General features: G+C 38.2%; 1 protein-coding gene across 2 annotated transcripts in view; it reads right to left on the reverse strand.

Annotated features, from left to right (window-relative positions):
- Positions 1-18,471, reverse strand: part of TPP2 (tripeptidyl peptidase 2) — a 49,449-nt gene extending 30,978 nt beyond the window's left edge. For both annotated transcript variants that reach the window (XM_042810176.1, XM_042810175.1), the window contains exons 1-15: positions 18,269-18,471; positions 12,800-12,928; positions 12,300-12,395; positions 11,537-11,641; positions 10,772-10,896; positions 9,902-10,065; positions 8,701-8,855; positions 7,707-7,783; positions 7,093-7,220; positions 5,987-6,086; positions 4,315-4,463; positions 4,102-4,217; positions 2,353-2,521; positions 883-1,040; positions 407-483 (exon numbers count right to left, since the gene is read on the reverse strand). In XM_042810176.1, the coding sequence (XP_042666110.1) occupies positions 407-483; positions 883-1,040; positions 2,353-2,521; positions 4,102-4,217; positions 4,315-4,463; positions 5,987-6,086; positions 7,093-7,220; positions 7,707-7,783; positions 8,701-8,855; positions 9,902-10,065; positions 10,772-10,896; positions 11,537-11,641; positions 12,300-12,395; positions 12,800-12,928; positions 18,269-18,430 (1,910 nt within the window). In that variant the 5' untranslated portion in view covers positions 18,431-18,471. The remainder of the gene's footprint in view (positions 1-406; positions 484-882; positions 1,041-2,352; positions 2,522-4,101; positions 4,218-4,314; positions 4,464-5,986; positions 6,087-7,092; positions 7,221-7,706; positions 7,784-8,700; positions 8,856-9,901; positions 10,066-10,771; positions 10,897-11,536; positions 11,642-12,299; positions 12,396-12,799; positions 12,929-18,268) is intronic.
- Between the last annotated feature and the right edge of the window lie 2,116 nt (positions 18,472-20,587).

Consider the following 20,587-nt stretch of genomic DNA (forward strand, 5'->3'; position numbering starts at 1 on the left):
GCCCTTAAGGACACTGGTACATCAGCTAGAAGTGGGGGGGGGAAAAAAAAAAACAACAACCAAACTTCAGCTCATCTACACTTAAAAATACAATGATATGTTCTTCAAGAAGTCTGAAGTCATCTGTATTCTGATGGAAGAGAAAAGCTCTGTCATTGTGGTCAAGAATATTCTTTTTTGGCTTTTATTCCTTTTGGCTTCCAGCACGAAGATGAAAAATAAAAGTTACTGCAGTATAAGTCTGCTGCAAGAATCTTTCCAGAGCTCTGCTCCCCTGTCAGTGCTAGTTCAAGAACTCCCAGAGAAAGAAGGTGAAATAAGTATGACAACACAAGTAAACTGAGTATATGAAACCAAACGTTAAAAAAAAAACAAAACCAAACTAATACAGTTTGAGTTTACTGACCTTGTTGGTATAACAACAGTTATTGGAACTCTGAAGAGTGGGCCTGCATTAGGCACTGCTGTATCATATCCACAAACCTGACAAAATAAAATATAGCTGCTTACGACCTTTGATCAAAATGAAATTATAGAAGACAACGTTGAACTAGTTGCAGAGTGCTTTCAATTGTTGTAAATGAATATATACAGAGAAAAAAAAACTTTAAGTACAGTTATTTCACTTATATTTTCATATGCTTTCATTTTTCCAATAAAGATACTCAAAAATCCCTTGGAATCTACCATACAAAATTGTATAGTATATCTGCTGCTGAGCTCTGGACTCACCCTGTGTAGTACTGAGGGTGGCAGTATTTTCTCATTTGTACACCACACAGCTTTCATCACCTTAAAAATTAATTCTAAAAGAAATTTGACAGAAGCAGTATGAAAAAGGAAGGGCATATAGTCTCGCACAGAATACTGATCCTTTAGTACCTCTGTATAATGTACTCCTTCTCTCAGGCCACGTGGATCCACTCGAACATTAATGTGTCGACACTGGTTCATAAGCTCTAAATGACTAGGACACTGGACCCATGGTGCATTTGAAGTTAAAGCTAAATGAAGCTGAAGAGATATCCTTTCAGTGTTTTCTGTCAACAACAAAATCAATACCAGATTATGAACTCACAATCCTCTGTAATACAGAATTTGCCATTAGAATTTGCCATCTCAATAAAATGTTGTAGGAACCAATTCCTTAGAGTCCCCTGAAGTCAGATTCTCCACAAAAGGACACTGTTCTATATGACCTCTTTTAACTTGAGAAATGAGCAAAACAACAACATATAATATAATAAAGCCTATATGTAACTTCATTTTTTTTTTTTTTAAGCACATAAAACAGGCAAACATAAAAAAGGCAAAGGTACTGTAGCTATCAATCCTTCAGTTGCACATAACCTAAGCCCGGAAGCAGGTAAAAATATTTTCATATAGATGCAAAGTCTTGTCTAACATACATACATAAAGTAAAAGCCAACCTCACAGACTGAAAGTTTTGCTAATCACCAGATCATGTTATAGAGTAACCTAAGTGAAGGCTTACGTTTATTGAAAAAATTACTATCAGAATCTAAACATCTGCCTCTGACTTTGTTGGTCAACATAATAAAATAGGAGGCATTATTTTCAGAGCACTCTTTTTTCTAAATACAATGTAACCCATTTCTTAGTGAGGTGAATATGCCGAATTTTATTAATGAAATGTTAAATAATAAAATACTAAACTTAAATAATAAAATAATATTTTATTAATAAAATACAGCAGAGTAAACCAGCCTATGAAGAGAAGTTGCGAAACATACCTTCATTGGCACTAGTTACTCACAGTAGTCCATAAGCATCTACAACCTGCATCAATTCCTATGTTACCTTTAGGTATATTTATACTTAGCTACTCAATAGAACTTGTTTGTTGAAATCTTTTTTCCCAGCTTAGATAAAATCCAAACCTAGAATTTGTGCTCTCCAAATACCCGGAGGTTAGTTTTTTAGTAAAGTTCTGCTCTGTTTAGAATAGCCTACATTCTTTACCAAAAGTTATCTACCACAAATCCCTAGAAGATCTACAGTTTCTTGAAATATTAAAAATGTTTGTTGATTTTTTTCTATTTTTTTCCTGGGAGCCACAACTTCACTTTAAAGTTGTTTAGAGCAAAAGGAAGCCTGAAGCAACAGGGAAAAAAAAAAAAAAAAAAAAAAAAAATCAGAAAAGACGTTCCGTAATTATAAATCTGAGATTAGAATGAAAAGCTGTTTAGATTCTTGCCTTCATTTACCAACAGTTTTGGGGTTGCATTTATTCCTTCTGTGGTGCAAGACTTGTACTGCTCCGTATTATCACAGCTTTCCTATTTAAAGTTTACTCTTCATTTTTAAATGATACAAAAGAAGATTTCCTACCTGTATTCTCAGGAAAGACAGGCTCTATGCCAACCCCATGATCAGAAGGTGCAGATATCTGGGCAGGGTCCCTGAGGTAGATGCCACGATTGCTTCCAACAGTAATAGTAAAGCCTATGTTACTTGTGAATGATGAATTCTGAACGAGGTAGTCATAGGCTTTATCAACCTGTTAGAATACATTCTAAATTAACACAATTCAACTTCAACATTTATGTACGTTATCCTTCGCATGAGGCATTCAGCAAATACAGCAACAAGCACTGAAGTTACCGACATCCTAACTATTGGACTCATACTGATTTTGAGGCAACACTTCATGCAACAGCCATACAGAGCAATAAAATAGTAAAGGACATTTCAAAAAAAATAATACAACAAATTCCCTTTGCAATAAATGTATCAGAAGACAAAAACCAAAGGTTTACACAGATGACTTGGAAGTAAAAAGCCCAGGTCTACAATATTATTTTAGATTCCTTTCCCATATACGGAGCTAAACTAGTCACAGATTTAAACCTTTTATACAGCAGAAGTTAAGCACTTTAAAACATATAAGCAAGATGGAATGCCAATGCAAGTTTAATATATATAGAAATAAAAGAAGAGCTTGGTTCCTTTTTTTGTTCCCTTAAACTCTGATGACAAGTCCAACCTTTCGTTTCAAAAAGGCATCCTGCTATCTCGCTTTTTATTCTACCAACACTCAAAATCTTACATTCCCTTATATTTCAGCAAGCTACCTTCATCTATAAACATTAAGACACCACTCTCCGAAACACGCAGATGCAGTATAGTGTCAGTCTCCCAGGTCAGAATTTTAACCATATATTTTTTTAAACACTCTAACCACAGAACACTAAATCCTAAGATACAACTGGTACATTTCATCTCTGTTTTGGAAATGTTTTTATTTGATATGGTCACGACTCTGTTGCCTTCTGTATCGAACTCAGCATTACAGATGTGTTCAAAAGACATCTGCTACCGGGTTCCAGAATCTCAAGAACAAAGTTTTAGAGCTAAGCATTGAATACAAAACATCTTTAAGCATGAGAGCAAAATCTCAGTACCTCTTTTTGGCTCGGATGGGAGTGACCACAGGCAAAAATCATCAGTTAAGTCTTTAACAGCTTAACGTTATGCAAAGGGATACTGTCATTCATACTGCCTTTACCATAAAAAAATTCACATTGGAGGTTTACAAGTTACTTAAAAGACAACACAATGAATGCTTAGACTTTTCAGTGCAGGCCCACCCACAGCAAAATCACCCCACTACTGCAGATATACTGTTTTGTGAAGCAAAGGTGTCCTTTGCTTTAGCGTGGGTACCTCTGCATTTTCATTGCTCAGAATGTACTGCAGCTTTTGTCTGCAAAGAACAAGTTTAGCTCTCTGACAACAGTACAAAAACATTTTCTGACATTAAGACAGAATTTATGCACACAAATCCATACGTGGGTGACAAAATCCCACATCTTACTTTTACGTCCACACACCCTTTTCATCACACAAGGAATGTGTCTAGTTAACACATATTCAAGAGAAACCAACTGCATGCTGAAACAGACAGAAATATTTCATTCCTCCTCCCCTCCCACTACATTCCCTTCTTTATCCTGAATCAGATCTGCTAATTGAGTAGCTTGGGAGCTGAGTGAGCTCACCCAGAAAACATTTTTAGGTAATTTTCTACTGGCAGTTATTTAAGGCTTTTGTTTGTTTGCTTGTTTCACTGACAGTTACCTGAATAACACCATGTCCTTGTGCAAACACTTCTATATTTTCAGCTTTCACTGCTGTATTTTCTAAGGCTCTTCTCACAGAATGAACAGTGTAATGAATATCGTTAGCTTTGAGCCCTGAAATTAAAAGTAAGGATATCATTGTAAAAAAAGTTAACAAAGTTGGAAAGCTACAGAAAAAGACTTCATCTTTTATACTATGTACTGATATTACCTGACAGTACTAATGCAATGCCTCCACATGCATTGGGAGAAGACATGGATGTGCCATTCATGAGTTGTGTTCCTCGCAGAGTCCAGTTTGGAACAGAAGCAATAGCACCTCCTGGGGCACTGATACTTACTCCAAGGGCTCCATCAGTGCTAGTGGAAAAAAAAAAAAACAGAATTGTTGAAAAACAAGCTTTTATATTCTGCACACTTTACCTTGAAGTTACCCCTGCACTTAAAAAGATAGTTTTAGCTTTGGCACATTCTCAAATAATACTTCACTAAATCATTAACCCATTAAATACAAGATAAAGCAGTACGTTAAATAGCAGTTTAATGTCAAATTAATCATCAGCTATGCCTGTTTTCCACAGTGAAAGTTATCTGAACTTCCATTCCTTAAATACTACAGTATTTAAAGACTACAGTTTAGTCAGCTGACTTATCTAACCAAATCTGAATTAGAAAACAAACAAGTGTACTAAAAACTTCACTACGTAAATAAATATTTCACTGAGCTTATTTAACCATTATTATTTTTTAAGAAAATGCAGTATATTTTAAAGCAAAATTAGTAAAAAAAGAGGCTAGAGAAAAAATGTAGAATCTAGAGATCTGGATTTTGCACAGCCATTGCACAAGAGGTCAAATTTTGAATTACAATACAGAAGTTGATACATTTAATCCTCCTCCCTTAATGTTCTTGTCTCAAGAAGTAGTTCAGAGTCAGCTGGGCCCACGTCACCTTCTTTTTTGCTCAAGCATTTTTATAAACTCAGTGAGTAACGAAGCATCTAGTTTTCAACAGTGTGAGGCAAATATACTAAATATTCTTCACTCTGTATAGATGAAAAATGTATCACTAATAAGTTCAAGCACAGTTTGGTCCTATTAAATTTTGTGGAGAGGCCAGGTGGATTTGTATCCTACACTGATAGCTTCATCTAAGATAAGTTTCAAAATCAAAGTACTCTACATTACTAAGTCAATGAATTTAAGACATTTTATGACAGTCCTATATAAATTAGTGTTTTTATCATACTTCCAGACAAGCATATCTGCCTGAAAGGCTCTAGTCCTTACTCAGACTTCTTTTGTCTACCACATTACTACCAAATTCTTCTCAGACATAAAATAATAATAAAAAAAATCTCTAAGCCCTTACATTTGCTTTGAGATAGTTTTCTATAACGAGTTAGAAAAACATTTTCCTGTCCTCTCACACTTCCACTAGATTCAAGCAAAACCAATAATTAAGTTGTGCCATTATAATGTCATTGAAGCCAGAAGTAACAATACCACAACAGTATTTCTTCTAGTCTTCAGCACCAACAGATTAGCTAGCAATACCACACTACTGAATGAAACAAATGCTACTGAAAAAAGCCTCAGAAAAAAAAGAGCCAGAAATAGTACACATCTCCAAACTACTTTAATCAGATTTTCATTTCCTAAACAGACTTTACTGAAATGTACAGACTGTGACAGACAGTTCAGTCATCCTCCCTCCCACTAAGAATTCTACAGACGTAGACCTTCCAAGAGCAGCAGACTACTTAAGTTCTTCCTGGGAAAAGAAATACTTTCATTTTGATATTAGTGACCAATTTTTAGACCTGCAATTACTTAATCAGAACTGCAAAGTAAGGAATTCCCTCCTTTCTATCATAACTTACCTTGGCCCCCTGGATGACCAAGTATATTGATTTGCTGGCAGTTTTTCTCTCAAAGAATATTCAGCAACCATCATATCAGGTGACACATAGGCACCAACACCTAACAGGAAACAAGCATCTTAGATGCACAATGTAATAAAACAAAAAATAAACAGTTTAAAATACACTACAGAATATTTAAAAAACGTTTTAAATGGACATTTTTTTCCATCTCAGTTCAAGTGTTGTTAGAAAACAAGTGTAAAGAGCATGCTACACAGTTACAGTGCTGATAGTGATACTATGTAATATGTAAATCTTCCATAAAATGGATAACTTTGAAGTGTCATTTGAGTTCAACTGGAACAATTTATATTTACTATCTGCATTTATTTCACAACACATCACTTTCAAATGCACCTACCCCTTTCTGGAGAATTTTGTGGACACAAATTACACTAAAGCTGTCACAAAGGAACCTATGTGAATTGCTTCATGTTCCCGTGACTCAGAGCTACACTACCTTAAACAGATAGGAAAAACCATACTGCTCAACCACCACATCCATGAAAGTCAGTATTTTCCTGCTACTCAGCCCAGTTGGTACAGACCATATAAATTACTATGCCAAAGCCTGCTAAAGTTGCATTTTTGGAATCTGGTATCAAGGAAGCATCCTTGGAGCACACCTTCCAGCTGTGCTGAGTTGCATGTGGTCCTGAGGCAGCAAGTTGGACATGCCTGCAATAGCTAATAGTCTGAGAGGCGTGCTTAGATTGTTAGATTTGAAAAGAACCACCTCCTACTCTTTAAATAGATTTCTTCAGTAAATTTCATGCAAACGCACAAACCTACATCAGTCATCTCCAACACCAGTTTTCTGCACTGTTTTTGAATGGTAAGAAGATAACCTACATTTTCATAAGTAAATGTACAGTAACTTCCTCCCATAAGATTAATCTCATAGGCCAGTAATCTTTGGAAATATTCTGAATTTAGTACAGCAAACAAATTGTGAACCCAAATATAAAACAAAACTTACAAAGCCTGAAAAAAAACAGAAGATGAATACTGACTTTATATTTTAGGGGTGAAAAAAAAAAAACAAACACCAAAAACATTCATACCTATTACACTAGATGTAGTGCCACCAGGACATCCTACTGTAGAAAGGCAAGGGCCGTTGTTTCCTGCACTCGAAACATAAATTACATTGTGTTTCCACACTGCCTCATTAATTACTTCACAAATTCTCCTGAAATAAGGAAAAGATGGAGTTATTTAATCGATGTGTGATTTTCTCTCTGCATGGGAAAACTCCCATCCATAGCAGGACCAGTCACAGAGGAATATTACGCAGCCAGCTTTCCACATCAGGCCAGAGACGGTCTCAGAACTGATGTTACTTATTTTGAAAGGGAGTAACAGCCACACACATCAATGTTAAGTCTTAAAACAAAATAAAAACCTCAGAAAACAAAAAAGCACCCAGACTACATGGTGTTTCAACTCCGAGAATACTTCACTGCTCTAAAATATTCCTAGTATCACAATTAATAGCATTTTTCAATATGTTTACATAGTTTTTGTAGATATTTAAAAAATAAACTGCAATATTTTAATACCATCGTTTGGGCCTGGACAATTAATTCTTACTGACAGTACATTTACAGAAAACCAATGCCTGAAATTATACTTGTGTAACGTTGAAAAACTTTATGCTAAATGCAGTAGCACTTACCCAGAATTTGGCCAATGTGTTGCCTCTCCATAGCTATAGTTGACAAGATCACATTTATATTTTATTGCTTCTATCATCTGAGAAAGCAAAAATAAAAGCCAACATAAGTAATTATGGAATGGGAAAAAACATCTGCTTAAAATGTTTTGCTACACATTTACGGAAAGAGGAATTTTTTTTTTTTCTAACCCTACAATGTAAAATTGTTTAATTAAGCTACATTAAATTGGCATTTTCCTATTAGCCCAATTAAAAAAAAAAAAAAAAAAAAAAAAACCAACAAAAAACAAGCCATTAACATTCCATATACCAAGCTATAAATTAAGACATTAACATAATATAAAACCATCGATCTCATTAGTCTTAAATATACGTTCTTAATAAGACAAATTTCTCCTTTCCTGTGTGGTTTGGTTAAATTTCAAAGAGCCACAGTAGCATTAGCACAAATCTTCACATTAGTAATATATTCTATGATCTACAAATAATCATTTTCTATTTTCATTCCTTCTCTTACATATATTTTCCTCAACCACTTGCTGTACAGCAGAGGCATTGGGCCTCGGATCATGAGAAAGTAATATTTTTTTCCATCACTCTTAAGAAACAGTCAAAATATGTTCAGCCACAAAGTCAGATGTCAGTTGCTACGTATTATAGTTACATAGCTAAGCATAAAAGCAACATGTATATAAATATACTCATAACAAGAACAAATAACTTTAAATAAGCTTACAAGTCACTTCTCTTATGGGCTAAGTTAGACAAACACTGCAATACTATCAACTGAAAAAAAATATAAATATAAATGTTTATTCTTATAAAATAGAAGTCGTACAATAAGCATGAAACTATCGTTTCATTTTCTTCATTTTAACGCTGAGGGTATTACAGGACTACAAAACCACAGTGTATGAGTTACCAAAGCACTCCTCAATTACTGCATAATAAATTCAAACTGCTGAGATTAACACTTATCCATTGAAATACCTACAGCTCTTATTAAACCAGTGCCAGTTTCCATTGTACTTAGTCTTGTATCACCAATCTTGATTGCAAGAATCTGAGCTCCTGGAGCCACACCATTTCGCTCTGGCTCGTCAGGAAAGTATCCTGCTGCAATACTAGCCACGTGTGTTCCATGTGCTCCTAAGCAAATTAAAATTCAAACCACTGTATGGTTAGTGAACTTCTTTTATACTGATTTAATACACCACAGTTCATTAAATGAAAAGTAATAGAGCTAAATTAGCAACCCCAGAATTTAACTACTTATTTAACTAAATGTTATATTATACTAAGAGATGAAAAGCCAGTAATTAGGAGCAATTTGCAAAACAAAACAGCTTTTGAGGGCAGGAAGCAGGAGGCAGAAGAGGAGAAAGGAAGTATGAACTAATAAACTCCACTAACAGACATTATCAAAAAGGCTTAACACTTCACACTCAGAGTAACAAAAATTATACCAAAAATATCCTGACTGTGGAGATCAGGGGGAAGAAAAAAAACTTCATACAGCCATAAAAGGAATCCCAAAGTTATTACTGATTTAGAAGCCAAAACTGTTCCTGTAGTTCTTCTGAGATAGGTCAGCTTCATGAGAAATCAAGAGCATTTTAAAAAATATTTTAAAAAATCAAATACATTCACACCACCTTAACCACTCAGTACGTTTTCAAAACAGAACATCTTTAGACTGAGAACCCACAAAAATGGGATTAGAGCAGTCAGTGCTACAGCTATGATGAGACCTATCATCATTAAAGAGTTGGGATAAACCAAAATACAGACACTTTTGTTGACAGATGTTTTAAAAAAAAGATTCTTAAATTATGAAAGCACAAAGAACAGTGACAAAATTCAATAAGCAACCTATATTCAAAAGGAAAACAAAAAAGCTGAATGAGGGTTCACTGGCTAATGCCAGTAAGATGCAGGAACATCTTAAAGAGTAACTAAACTTAAATGCACTATATATACACATGCATATGGATACAAAGTTGACTGAATTTCAGACACAAAAATGTAAGCAAGTTCAGTAACAAGACATTGTTATGGGTTTACTACACGAAATACGAATAACAATTTTTTAATGCCTTTAATCCCAAGTACCAAAATTGGGAACCAATACAAACTGCTGCTTCTTATCATACCAACTCAGCAACAAAACTTTTCTTAACATTCCTTTCACTTACCTCCACTTGTCACAATTGAAAGAAGGTTTCCATCATCATATATATTAACGGAATAATTCAACATTTCAGATGTTCCAAAAGATCCGTATTCCTGAGCCTCTTTGTAGGTCCTCAACACTGTACAGCTAGTTAAGTCACCACTCTCACTTGTATCTATGCAGGCTCTGTTGATGACAACAATTAAAAAAAAAAAAGATAATTTTTCAACTGCCATGCACTTCCAGTTATTGTTCCTCCCCCTGCAACAGAGGAGTACCACAAAGACCCCAACACGTCTGGTCCTGGGTTGACAGTATCTTAATTCATTACATCAATACTTTAAAACTTGGCCTTTTATAATTGGATTTAGAAACTACAAAGATCTCTAAGTTAATTGATTCTCAAGTGCTACTGAATTTAAGTAATGCTTGATAAAAGAGATTTTGTAAGTTCAGGCAATTCCTTCAGAGAAGGAATTGTACTTAAGCTAGCTGCTCAGTACTTGTGCACAAACGTGAAGTCTCAGCTACTGGTTTGTACAATGCACATTAATAGTCAGGAAAAGTGACACATTACATTCTGAAGCGGGCAATTTCTTTTTCCTCCCCTCTTCAGTTTCCTATTATCAGTGTGTACTCAGAGCAATTTTATTCCTTGCCTTAGAGGAAAAATCTACAAGCTTAATAAAATCAGAGTGATACAAAGTGTAAGACTTCATTCTATGCTATCTTCATTCAGGAGCAGAACTTTGTCATGATACAGGATCATTTCAAAGCAAGTAATATTTCAGAACTCCATAGAAAAGCAGATGTAAAAATTAACATAAGTACTTAATGCAAACTACTGCTTTATATGCTTAAAATATTTTGTTTCACAAGTTTGGATACTTACCTCCAGGTCTCACCATCATACCATACTAGACAATCATATACTGGACCAGGATCACTGTATTTTTTCTCAAAAGAATTTAGCAGTTCCACTTGATTTTGAAGTTCCTCCTTTATTAGCTTATTTACCTGACACAGCAATAAAAGTACAGTTAGAGTATTACTAAAACTATTACTAAGTAGTTATGAATACAGTCTTAAGCCCTGTTCCTTTCTGATGTTAAATATTTCCTCCATTACTTCATTGGAAACAAAGACTATCACAGAAGTCACAGACATCAACAGCCTTCAGCAGCGTTCTATCTATTCTTGGCCTGCTATCTATAATTCTGACTTCTGTAATTATTATATTTCATGCCTTTGTTTTTTCTACAGACAGTTAAATGACACAGAAGCATCCCAAGAAATTTCTGGTATTTCAATGAAATAGTATCTAGTTTACAAAAGAAAGGATATGTTTAAAAGATTCCAACTTTGAGCACAATAAAGATGATTGCCTCAAAAGTTAAAAATAAAACTTACTAAAAATATGGTATGAAGTATCTGCACTAATACCCTTTTCATAATCAGAAACAAGTTTAGAAAGTTAACAACATTTGGCAAATCAAGGAATCACCCATATGCTGTGTTTTTTTGTTTTGTTTCTTTTTTTTAAATGAGAAGACGCAGAGATAAATTATCACAAACATCATTCACTCATATAATAAAAATATTTTAATCCTCTCTATCAGTATCAAATTGTTACAAGCTCACAAAGAATTATACTAACTTGGGAGGGAGAGCTATGAGCAGCATCAAACTCTTCTTGTTTCCTACAGGCCTCTGCTAGAGCTAGTCTGTGAAGAGGATCCCAGAGCTTCTCCTTGCGTTCTTTCTGTAACATAAAGCTCATTTCTTCAATACATTCATTTGCAAGTTATGGTTTCAGACACAATGGCTAAGAAACTAAATACAATACTACAAATAAACAACTGGCACACAAGTAAATAGATACTAGTAATATTAGACTTTTTGACTTCAAGGAACCTGTGTAAGGAGGACCATCTGACCATCGTAACAGCTGCCTAAGAGGGTGGATGGTGATAGGACAAGAGGGAACGGTCTTAAACTGAGACAGGGAATAGTTAGGCTAGATACTAGGAGGAATTTTTTCCAACAGAGGGTGGTGACACACTGGAACAGGTTGCCCAAGGAGGCTGTGGATGCCCCATCCCTGGAGGCATTCAAGGCCAGGCTGGATGTGACTCTGGGCAGCCTGGTTTGGTGGTTGGCAGCACTGCACATAGCAGGGGGGTTGAAACTACATGATCACTGTGATCTTTTTCAAGCCAGGCCATTCTATGATTCTATGATCTGCTGTGACTCCGAAAATTCATAGAAGAAATGGATTGTGTCAAAATTAAGCAAAAATCAGCCTATGGCTAGCAGCCTACATGTGTTACTAAAGCACATACCACAGTTTTCTAGAAAAACCTCTTCATTAAAATAGTGAAATATCAACACACACCAGAAGCAAAAATGTGATTTCTCACCTGAATCCTCTCCTTGAGAGCTTTAGGATATATGTCATAGCCATTTTTTATCCCAATATGATACTTGCCAGTAGGATTTACCCAGTTTGCTGGAATCTACAGAAAAGTATATTCAAGAATAAGTTAGTTAACGGTAACAAACAAACAAAAAATTCAACACTGAGCAAGGAAGTTAGCAGTCTTGAAAATACTAGAAATCAGTAGGAAATCATGTGACACTGTAGATGAACGCTTTTCAGTATCTTTATCTTTAAAACACAGCCCCAGTAAGCTGTGGTTTTTGGGAGAGGTCTAAGGAAATAACAGTACTATCAGTGAGGACAAAATGTCCTACTATGAAGAGTTAATAGGATGATAAGGACAAGCATCTGAATTCTTAGCTGCTTATCTTACCGTAATTTAAACCCTCAGTACAATAAATTCATTACTCTTAATAACAACAGGAAAAGAGAGCTGGTAGCTGCTGAAGGTTCTCCCTGTAGCACCACACAAATTCTTACCTTTAAAGTTCTTCCAGAGAGACCGATGATTTCTCCGTCTTTAGCTTCCACAACAGTACATGTAGTTACATCACCACTGCCAGTTGTATCAATTATATCAATTATCTTGGGCTTCCCATCAGTTGTAATCTGAAAACATCAGCAGAGAAGAAAATTAAAGTACAGTCGAATAGCCTTTAGCCATTTTTCATTTTCGTTAATTAAAAAAAAAAAAAAAAAAAAAAAAAAGAATCTAGTAACTTTGTTAAGCTTTAACAGGATGACAGAAAAATACCTTCAAATCAGTTTAGCTTTCAGTGAACCAAGAACAACACAACTATCTTCCTGGCTCATAAGTCTTTCCCAGTTTCACAGAACTACTATTTGCAAAATCAAACGTTTATATTTCAATGACTGGCAACATTGCCTTCACTCTTTTTTTTTTTTTTCTTTTTTTTTTTTTTTTTCCCCTCCCACTGTTCCAACCTCATTTTGCAGTAACGATAACACAGACCTAGAAAGATGAAAGGTGCTGAACTACATGCAGTTACAAGCTTGAGTCTTAAGTAAGCACAAATCTAACAGGAACACAAATTACCATCACAAATTATTTTTCTGTTACAGGGATTCTGTGTCATGCTTTAATAAACCTAAAGTGCTAGGAGCCATCCTCCAGTCCCCTGGTAAAAACACTTTTAAACAGTTAAGTAAGTTAAAAAAAAAAAAATAGTAAGTATAAGCAGGACATTGATTCCTATATTCCAGAATGTAATAAACACTGCTTTTGAAGAGGCTAACTAAGTAAGAGAACCCATTCCATAAACCAACACTGTTAATCTGTCTATGGAAAAGTGTTACGAAAACTGATGTAACAGTCCTCCAGTGGTCAGTACTGGGACTGATACTCTTTGATATCTTCATCAATGACATCAACAGTGGGGTGAGTGCACCCTTGGTAAGTCTGCAGATGATACCACACTGTAGGGTTCAGCTGACATTCTTAAGAGATGGAATGCCATCCGGAAGGACCTAGACAGGCTTGAGCAGTGGGCCCCAGAGAACCTCACGAGGTTCAACAAACCCAGGTGGAAGGTCTTGCACCTGGGTTAGGGAAACTCCCGCTATCAATACAAACTGAGGAATGAAAGAACAGAGCACAGCCCTGCTGAAAAGGGCTTGGAGGTAATGGGGAACAGTAAGCTGGACTTGAGCAAGCAATGCACACTCACAGCCCAGAAAGTCAACAATATTGTGGTGTGATCAGTAGGTCGAGGGAGGTGATCCTACCCCTCTACTCTGTGCTGCTGAGACCTCATCTGGAGTACTGTGTACAGATGTACAGTCCTCAGTACAGGAGAGTCATGGACCTGTGAGAGCACATCCAGAAGAGAGCAACAAAACTGACCTAAGGGATGGAACATCTGCCCTATGAGAATGGGCTGAAAGACTTGGAGGCCGTTCAGTCTGGACAAAAGAAGGCTCCTGTAGGAGACCTGAGAACAACCTTCCAATATCTAAATGACGGCTATATAAGAAAGAAGGAGACAGACCCTTTAGCAGGGTCTGTTGTGACAGGACAAGGAGAAATGGCTTCAAACAAAAGATGACAGATTTAGATTGTATATAAGGAACAAGTCTGCTTACAATAAGGGTGGTGAGACACTGGTACAGGTTATCCAGAGAGGTGGTGAATATCCTGCCCCTAGAGACATTCAAGTTCAGGCTGGATGTCCCTGTTCAATGCAAGGGAATTAGATGGGATGACCTTTAAAGGTCCCTTTGAACTCAAATGAGTCTATGATTTTAACCTGGTAATACACCTGCTGAAACATTTCAGCAGCAGTAAAAACTTACTTGAGAAACAGAGCGCCAAAGCATTCACACAATACAATTTTCCTGTGCTCATAATTCTTTCTGATGCCATTATCCACTGACAAAGAAATCAATAGTTACACCAATCATAAAGCAAGTGAAAGCCAAAACTGGAACTATCCAAATCAGACACTTCAGTTGGAAGCACGTGGTAATCTAAGTTATTCACTGATCAAAGCACGAGAAACAAGAAGGAAAAAATAATCCAAGGTGACCTGTTGGAAGCAAATTGCACAGCAACAGGTGGCCCAAACACCAATTTATGCTATGGTGAGCTTGCGTAGTTTTGAAAGTTGTTCCCCAGCCAGTCCAGAAAGGCCATGTGCAACTCCTGCACTACACAGCTCTTTGCCTTTCAGCTGAATAGTAGGTCTACACTCACACGTGAGTTTGTCTGTACAATTAGAACCAACAATTCAGAGTCCCACGGTCAGACAAAAGAAACTCAGCATTTCACTTGCAAAGGTCCAAGGTTCAATTCTTAGTGGCAGAGATCCAGTCAGAGACCGCCATTCAGTGCAAGTAACTGATACGGCTTCTGCTGCTGACTGTTTGGACTACTGCCCACCAGTAGTAATGCTACAGTCAAACTCAGATTTCAGCTTGTCTTTCCCTTCTCAAGTCCTGCAATTCTGAGAAAAACAAAACCAAGTGACCTCGGTTAATTTCCTTGTTTGATCAGAAGGTCCAAAACGAATTAATTTATTACAGACAGGAGGGCATCTGCATTAAAATTCAAAAGTAGAGAATTTCTATGCAATGAAAAGGATCTTACAGAATTATTAAGGTTGGAAAGGACTTTTAAGATCATCTAGTCCTAATAGTACTGCCCACCATGCCCATGCCCCTTTGTACATCTACACATTCTGTGAACACCTCCAGGGATGGTGACTCCACCATCTTCCTGGGCAGCCTGTGCCAGGGCCTCAACACTCAACACTCTTTTGGAGAAGTTTTTCCTTATTACAGAATCACTGAGGTTGCAAAAGACCTCCAAGATCAAACAGTCCAACCATACACCTACCATCAGTATTTCCCCACTAAACCATGTCCCTTAGTACAACATCTAAATGTTGTGATGATATGATTTACAAAAAAACTTTTTTTTTTCTTATTGTTGTTTGAAAAACTAGTTTACAGCAGAATTATATTATTGTTTATACATATCCACTGAAGTTTCAAAAGCGTGCTTTCATGCTAACTCTGACTTTGCAAAACATAAAGTAGGTTATTTTTGAAATGCTCAATGTATCTGCATAACCCCGGCAGTTGATACATACAGTAGTAGCAGAGAAGCACCGCTATCTGTGACAACGCTAATTAAAGGGCAAAGACAGGTGTATTTGAGTGTATTTTTGTGAGATCATACAACTTTACTCCACAGCAATGCAGAAATGACAGTGTAGGGATGAAAAAAGATTATATAATATGCAGCCACAACACCCCATTAAATTTATGGGCCCTCTCAAAAGTTCATCAGGATTTCACAAATAACAGCTAGAAACAGACTATACCAAGAGGGCTGAGAAGGGAAGAACCCAGCATGAAAGAAGCAGACAAACTGAACTGAGTTGGGAGCACCAGGTGGAGCACAAAGCAATGGAAGGCTAGGCAAAAAGAGTTCCCCAGAGATCACTGGCTGCAAAAGGTTCAGAAAAGAAAACTTGTACAAGACAAATGCTTTATCCAGAAAAGAAAGCAAACTGACAAAAAAAAGTTAGTGGCTTAAGTTTTGTTAAGCCCAGTAACTACCGTCTTTATAGCAACAAATGTTCACGTAAGAATATAAACACGAAGGTACTTCGTTGTTATCTGTCCCCCAGCAAATGATTGCATGTCATACATTTATGGTATTAGTGTTCAAAAATCAAGGCATAAAATAACAAAGTAAATCCACCCCCCAAAAAATGAGACACTGGGGAGCAACAAAGCACAAACTTCTTCGATTTGAGTAAGATCCCCACTACACTCAAAACAGGGCAGGCTCACTTTGGCCTTCAAACAGTACTGACACTAACTTCAACTAAAAGCTGTAATGCTTATTAGCCTTCCAGCATAGACTGCTCTCTTCACTTTAAACAAGAGATTCAATTTGTGCCAGCTGAGAACTGAACGTAAGTCTGACAGCAAGAAAAAGCAGGAGTAAAGAAAGTAGCAAGGAGGCTGGCATCTCAAGATTGGAAATTGCCTGTCACAGTACAGCTACTCTTCCTGTGCACTATGCTGTTTATCTGCAAGACAGTCTTAATCTGGAGAGGCAAAACATAAATTGCCCACTTCACTGAAGAGCGAGAACATCCTCTTTCTGAAGCAGTATTTACAAAGCTATTTTGTGTGCAGCCCACGCATCTTTTATAATTTCCTGCACTTGAAATTTCATCTTCAATACAATGAAAACAGGGCATCTCAGGCTCATCTGGATTTTGAATTCTCTTTGTCTTAGTCCCAAGCATATCAATTTGCTTGAAATTTACACCAAAGCAAAGCCTACCCTACTGCCCATCTTTTTGGTTCACCACTTCCTGTTTACAGCATCTAGAAATTTAAGTTTTTTCGCTTCCACATGGAAAACTTAAGAACTGCGTACGTCCTCTTTATATTCCTGTCTACATAACTGCCTTTTTATAGAATGGCTTGGGTTGGAAGGAACCTTAAACCTCATTCAGTCCCAACCTGTGCCATGGGCAGGGCTGCCATCCATCAGCACGGGCTGCCCACAGCCCATCCAACCTGTCATGTGTGCATCCAGGGATGGGGCACCAAAGCCTCTCTGGGCAGCTGTGCCAGCACCTCATCACTCTCTAAGTGAAAAATTCCCTTCCAACATCTAACTCAAATCTCCCCTCTTTTAACTTAAAACCATTCTCCCTTGTCCAATCACAATCAGACCACGTAAAAAGTCAGTCTTCATCTTAAAAGTCCCTTTTAAGTACTGGGATGGTATTATTTTGCTTTCTGGCTAGGTTCATTCCAGCTTAACTCAAGTGAAGTGACAGCTGCCCAGTGCCACCTCCCAGCCTATCTGTCCTCTTCAATTACCCCTTTACTTGCTTGAACAGTGTAAGGAATCACTGGGGAATATCAGGCTAACAACTTGCCAAGGTGAGCTCCCTGAACTGGGTTATCCAAGAGTAAAACCTGTGCCAAGCAAAGAGTAGAAATGTGCAGTGCTTATTTAACACACAGGACACAGTACCCCAACAAGCTGTGTGCATCTTCCCCTAAATCTCTACTCAAGGCTGCTACATCTTATGATAAACATGCTGACAGGAAACTGGAAGTTATATAAGTAATACACGAGCCACACGATAAAGAAGTGCTAACAGACGAATTGAAAACCAACAAGGAACCGCTGAGATAGGCCGACATCTAAATCACCCGCACAGATTTAATAAGCGTAGATCTCGCAGAAGCAGCCATTGTGTAACAGGAGGTGCAGACAAAGCCACGCGGGCTGTAGTCCCGCAGGGAACGTCGGGACCGGGCCGGCAGCAGCCAACTCCAGATGCCCCCTCAGCGCCCCCCGCCTGTCAGATCGCTGCCCGGTCCGGTGCCCACCCTCCGGCCGCGCAGCTCCCCGGCGCCTAAGTGCGGTGACTCAGGGCCTCTGGCCGTTACCTGCATGCCCGGTGCGCCCGGGTCCACGCCGGTGTCCAACACGGCCAACAGTACCCCCCGCCCGTCGAAATCGGGGAAGCGGGAGAGAAAGGCAGCGGCTCCGGTCTCCTTCTTGGGCAGGAGACCGTGGAAAGGGAAGGGCTCCTCGGCGGCGGCCGCCATGGCGGGAGGGCAGACGGGGCCGCGAGTCAACGGGCGCCAGGGATGGGGCACGGCGCATGCGCTTGCGCGCTGGCCGGTGAGGGGAAGCATCCCCTGGAGGCACACGGCAGGGGCGGGACTGGGCTGAAGCAGCCAATCGGAGCGCGAGGGCTGGAGGGCTCAGGGAGACATAGCCAATCGGAAAGTCGGCCTTTCCCACGTGCCGGGGCCGCGGTCTTAAAGTGACAGGCAGAAATACTTCGGGGCCATAGGCCGTGGAAGAGGGAAGATGTGGGGTGGGGTGGGGTGGGCGCGCAGCGTAAACACGGCGTAACGCTGCTGGATCGGGACCTTACTGAAGGCTGGGGCCACTCTACCCCTCAGCGCCTCCCGAGGGACGTGGCTGTAACGCAGCGTGGAGCTGTGCCCGGTTATGCCGGTCGTAAACAAAGTGGATGTTTACCAGTGTGTCAGAAACCACACGTACATAACAGAGAAAAGCCATCCTGCTTGAAGAGCCCTAGCAGAAATGGCCTTGTTGTTTGTGCCGCTCGTTTTGTACCACTGACTACATCTGCGCTCTTAGACACCTACAGAGTACTGCAGGATTCTTATGCGTATAAAATGCCAAAATGAACCTGAAAAGCGCTGCTTTACAAATGTGTGTTGTGTGTTTAAAGAAAGGAAGGGAAAGGGAAAGAAAGGAAAGAGCCAAAGCTGTGCCATGTGTGGTGCTCACTGTGTGACTCAGTCTGCTCCCTTCCCTCTTTGGGTTTTTCTCATCAGTTAAAATTTCACATTTTGGTAACCTGTGCTTGATTTCCTTAGAATACTGCTGGTATCTGATAGTCATGTTTGGTGCCTTTTAGGATTGCATAGAAAATGGCCTGATCTTTCTTCAGGAGGGAGAATTACTCTGACAATGTCTTTATTCACTGATGTATTATTTATAAGTAATATCCAACTCGCTGCCCATGTGAGGTTAGTTTTCTTCTATATACTGTTGCCAGTACATCTCAATAGAAGATGCTTGTATTTCTGGCAGCACCTTGAAATTGACAGAAGCCTAATGCATCCTATTCCCAGTATATTTTGAGACAATGAACAACATCAAATTCTCTGAATGTTCTATATCCCATTCAACACACAAGCTGTATGTTGCAGGTTGGAGACACACTTGCTGCTAGCTGTTCTGTTTCCTGGGTTCCAGAGGCAAACAGTCTAATGAGCAGATCCATTAGCTGTACCCTATAGCTCAGTGATGCATACTGCCAAACAGCAGAACGGGTTCTGCAGGAAAAATCAGGCTCTGAGGAAGGTGTGCCAAACATCTTTTAACAGATTAAAACAATAACAAAGAGAAGAAAGAAAAATTAATTTAATTTACAGTCTTTAAAACTCATAACCCTATTTTAATATAATTACTGTGTGTGATGACATAGAGTTAAGGTTAAGTCTGTGCTTCTTACTGAATCTTTGCAGATCTGAACATCTGAGATTTTTTTTTTTTTTTTTAATTTTATGTTTAATCCTAAGCTTCTCAAGTTTCTTATGTTTACTTTGGTTATGCAGCTTGTTCCACTAATTCTGGAATATATTTGTTTTTTAATGGTAATATCCACTCTCAGCACTGATTCACATTATTGTGTCTAAGTTTCTGAATTCTATGTAATAAATAGAGCTTTGTTTTGTTATGAGTAATAATGTTGCTATTTCACAAAAGTAAAGACTGCCATATTAAAAATTCAAAAGAAGAGTTTTTCACAAAACTTCTTGATATGGTATGGTTTGGTCATTAAAATAATGATTTAACTTCCCTTGGGATCTAAGTTTATGCAGCAGTTCATCTGGATTTGCTGTATTAAATAGGCTCTCATCTCCATATTAGGAGCCATTTCAGCTGTTTGTATGGGAATCTGGGGACTGAGCCAGAAGGAAGGAGGATGCAACAGCTGTCACATCCTGGGACCCTGCTTTTCAAAGTTGCACATGATTTGCAACTTGGCCTTTGAAATCAGTGAATCTGTAGCTTCTGATTTTCCCTAAGTATTACTCTTCTATTATGAAATAAGTTCTAGCTCTTGCAATATCTAAACTTCTACAGGTAACTAGATTTCCGTAGGCAGGTGGTGCTCCATCCAGCTTCAGTTCTGAGAATGGCAAACTTCTTTGTGCATG

The sequence above is a fragment of the Centrocercus urophasianus genome, unplaced genomic scaffold (assembly GCF_019232065.1).
Source record: "Centrocercus urophasianus isolate 14NV4802_14NV808 unplaced genomic scaffold, USGS_Curo_1.0 seq_12, whole genome shotgun sequence".
Taxonomy (NCBI): domain Eukaryota; kingdom Metazoa; phylum Chordata; class Aves; order Galliformes; family Phasianidae; genus Centrocercus; species Centrocercus urophasianus.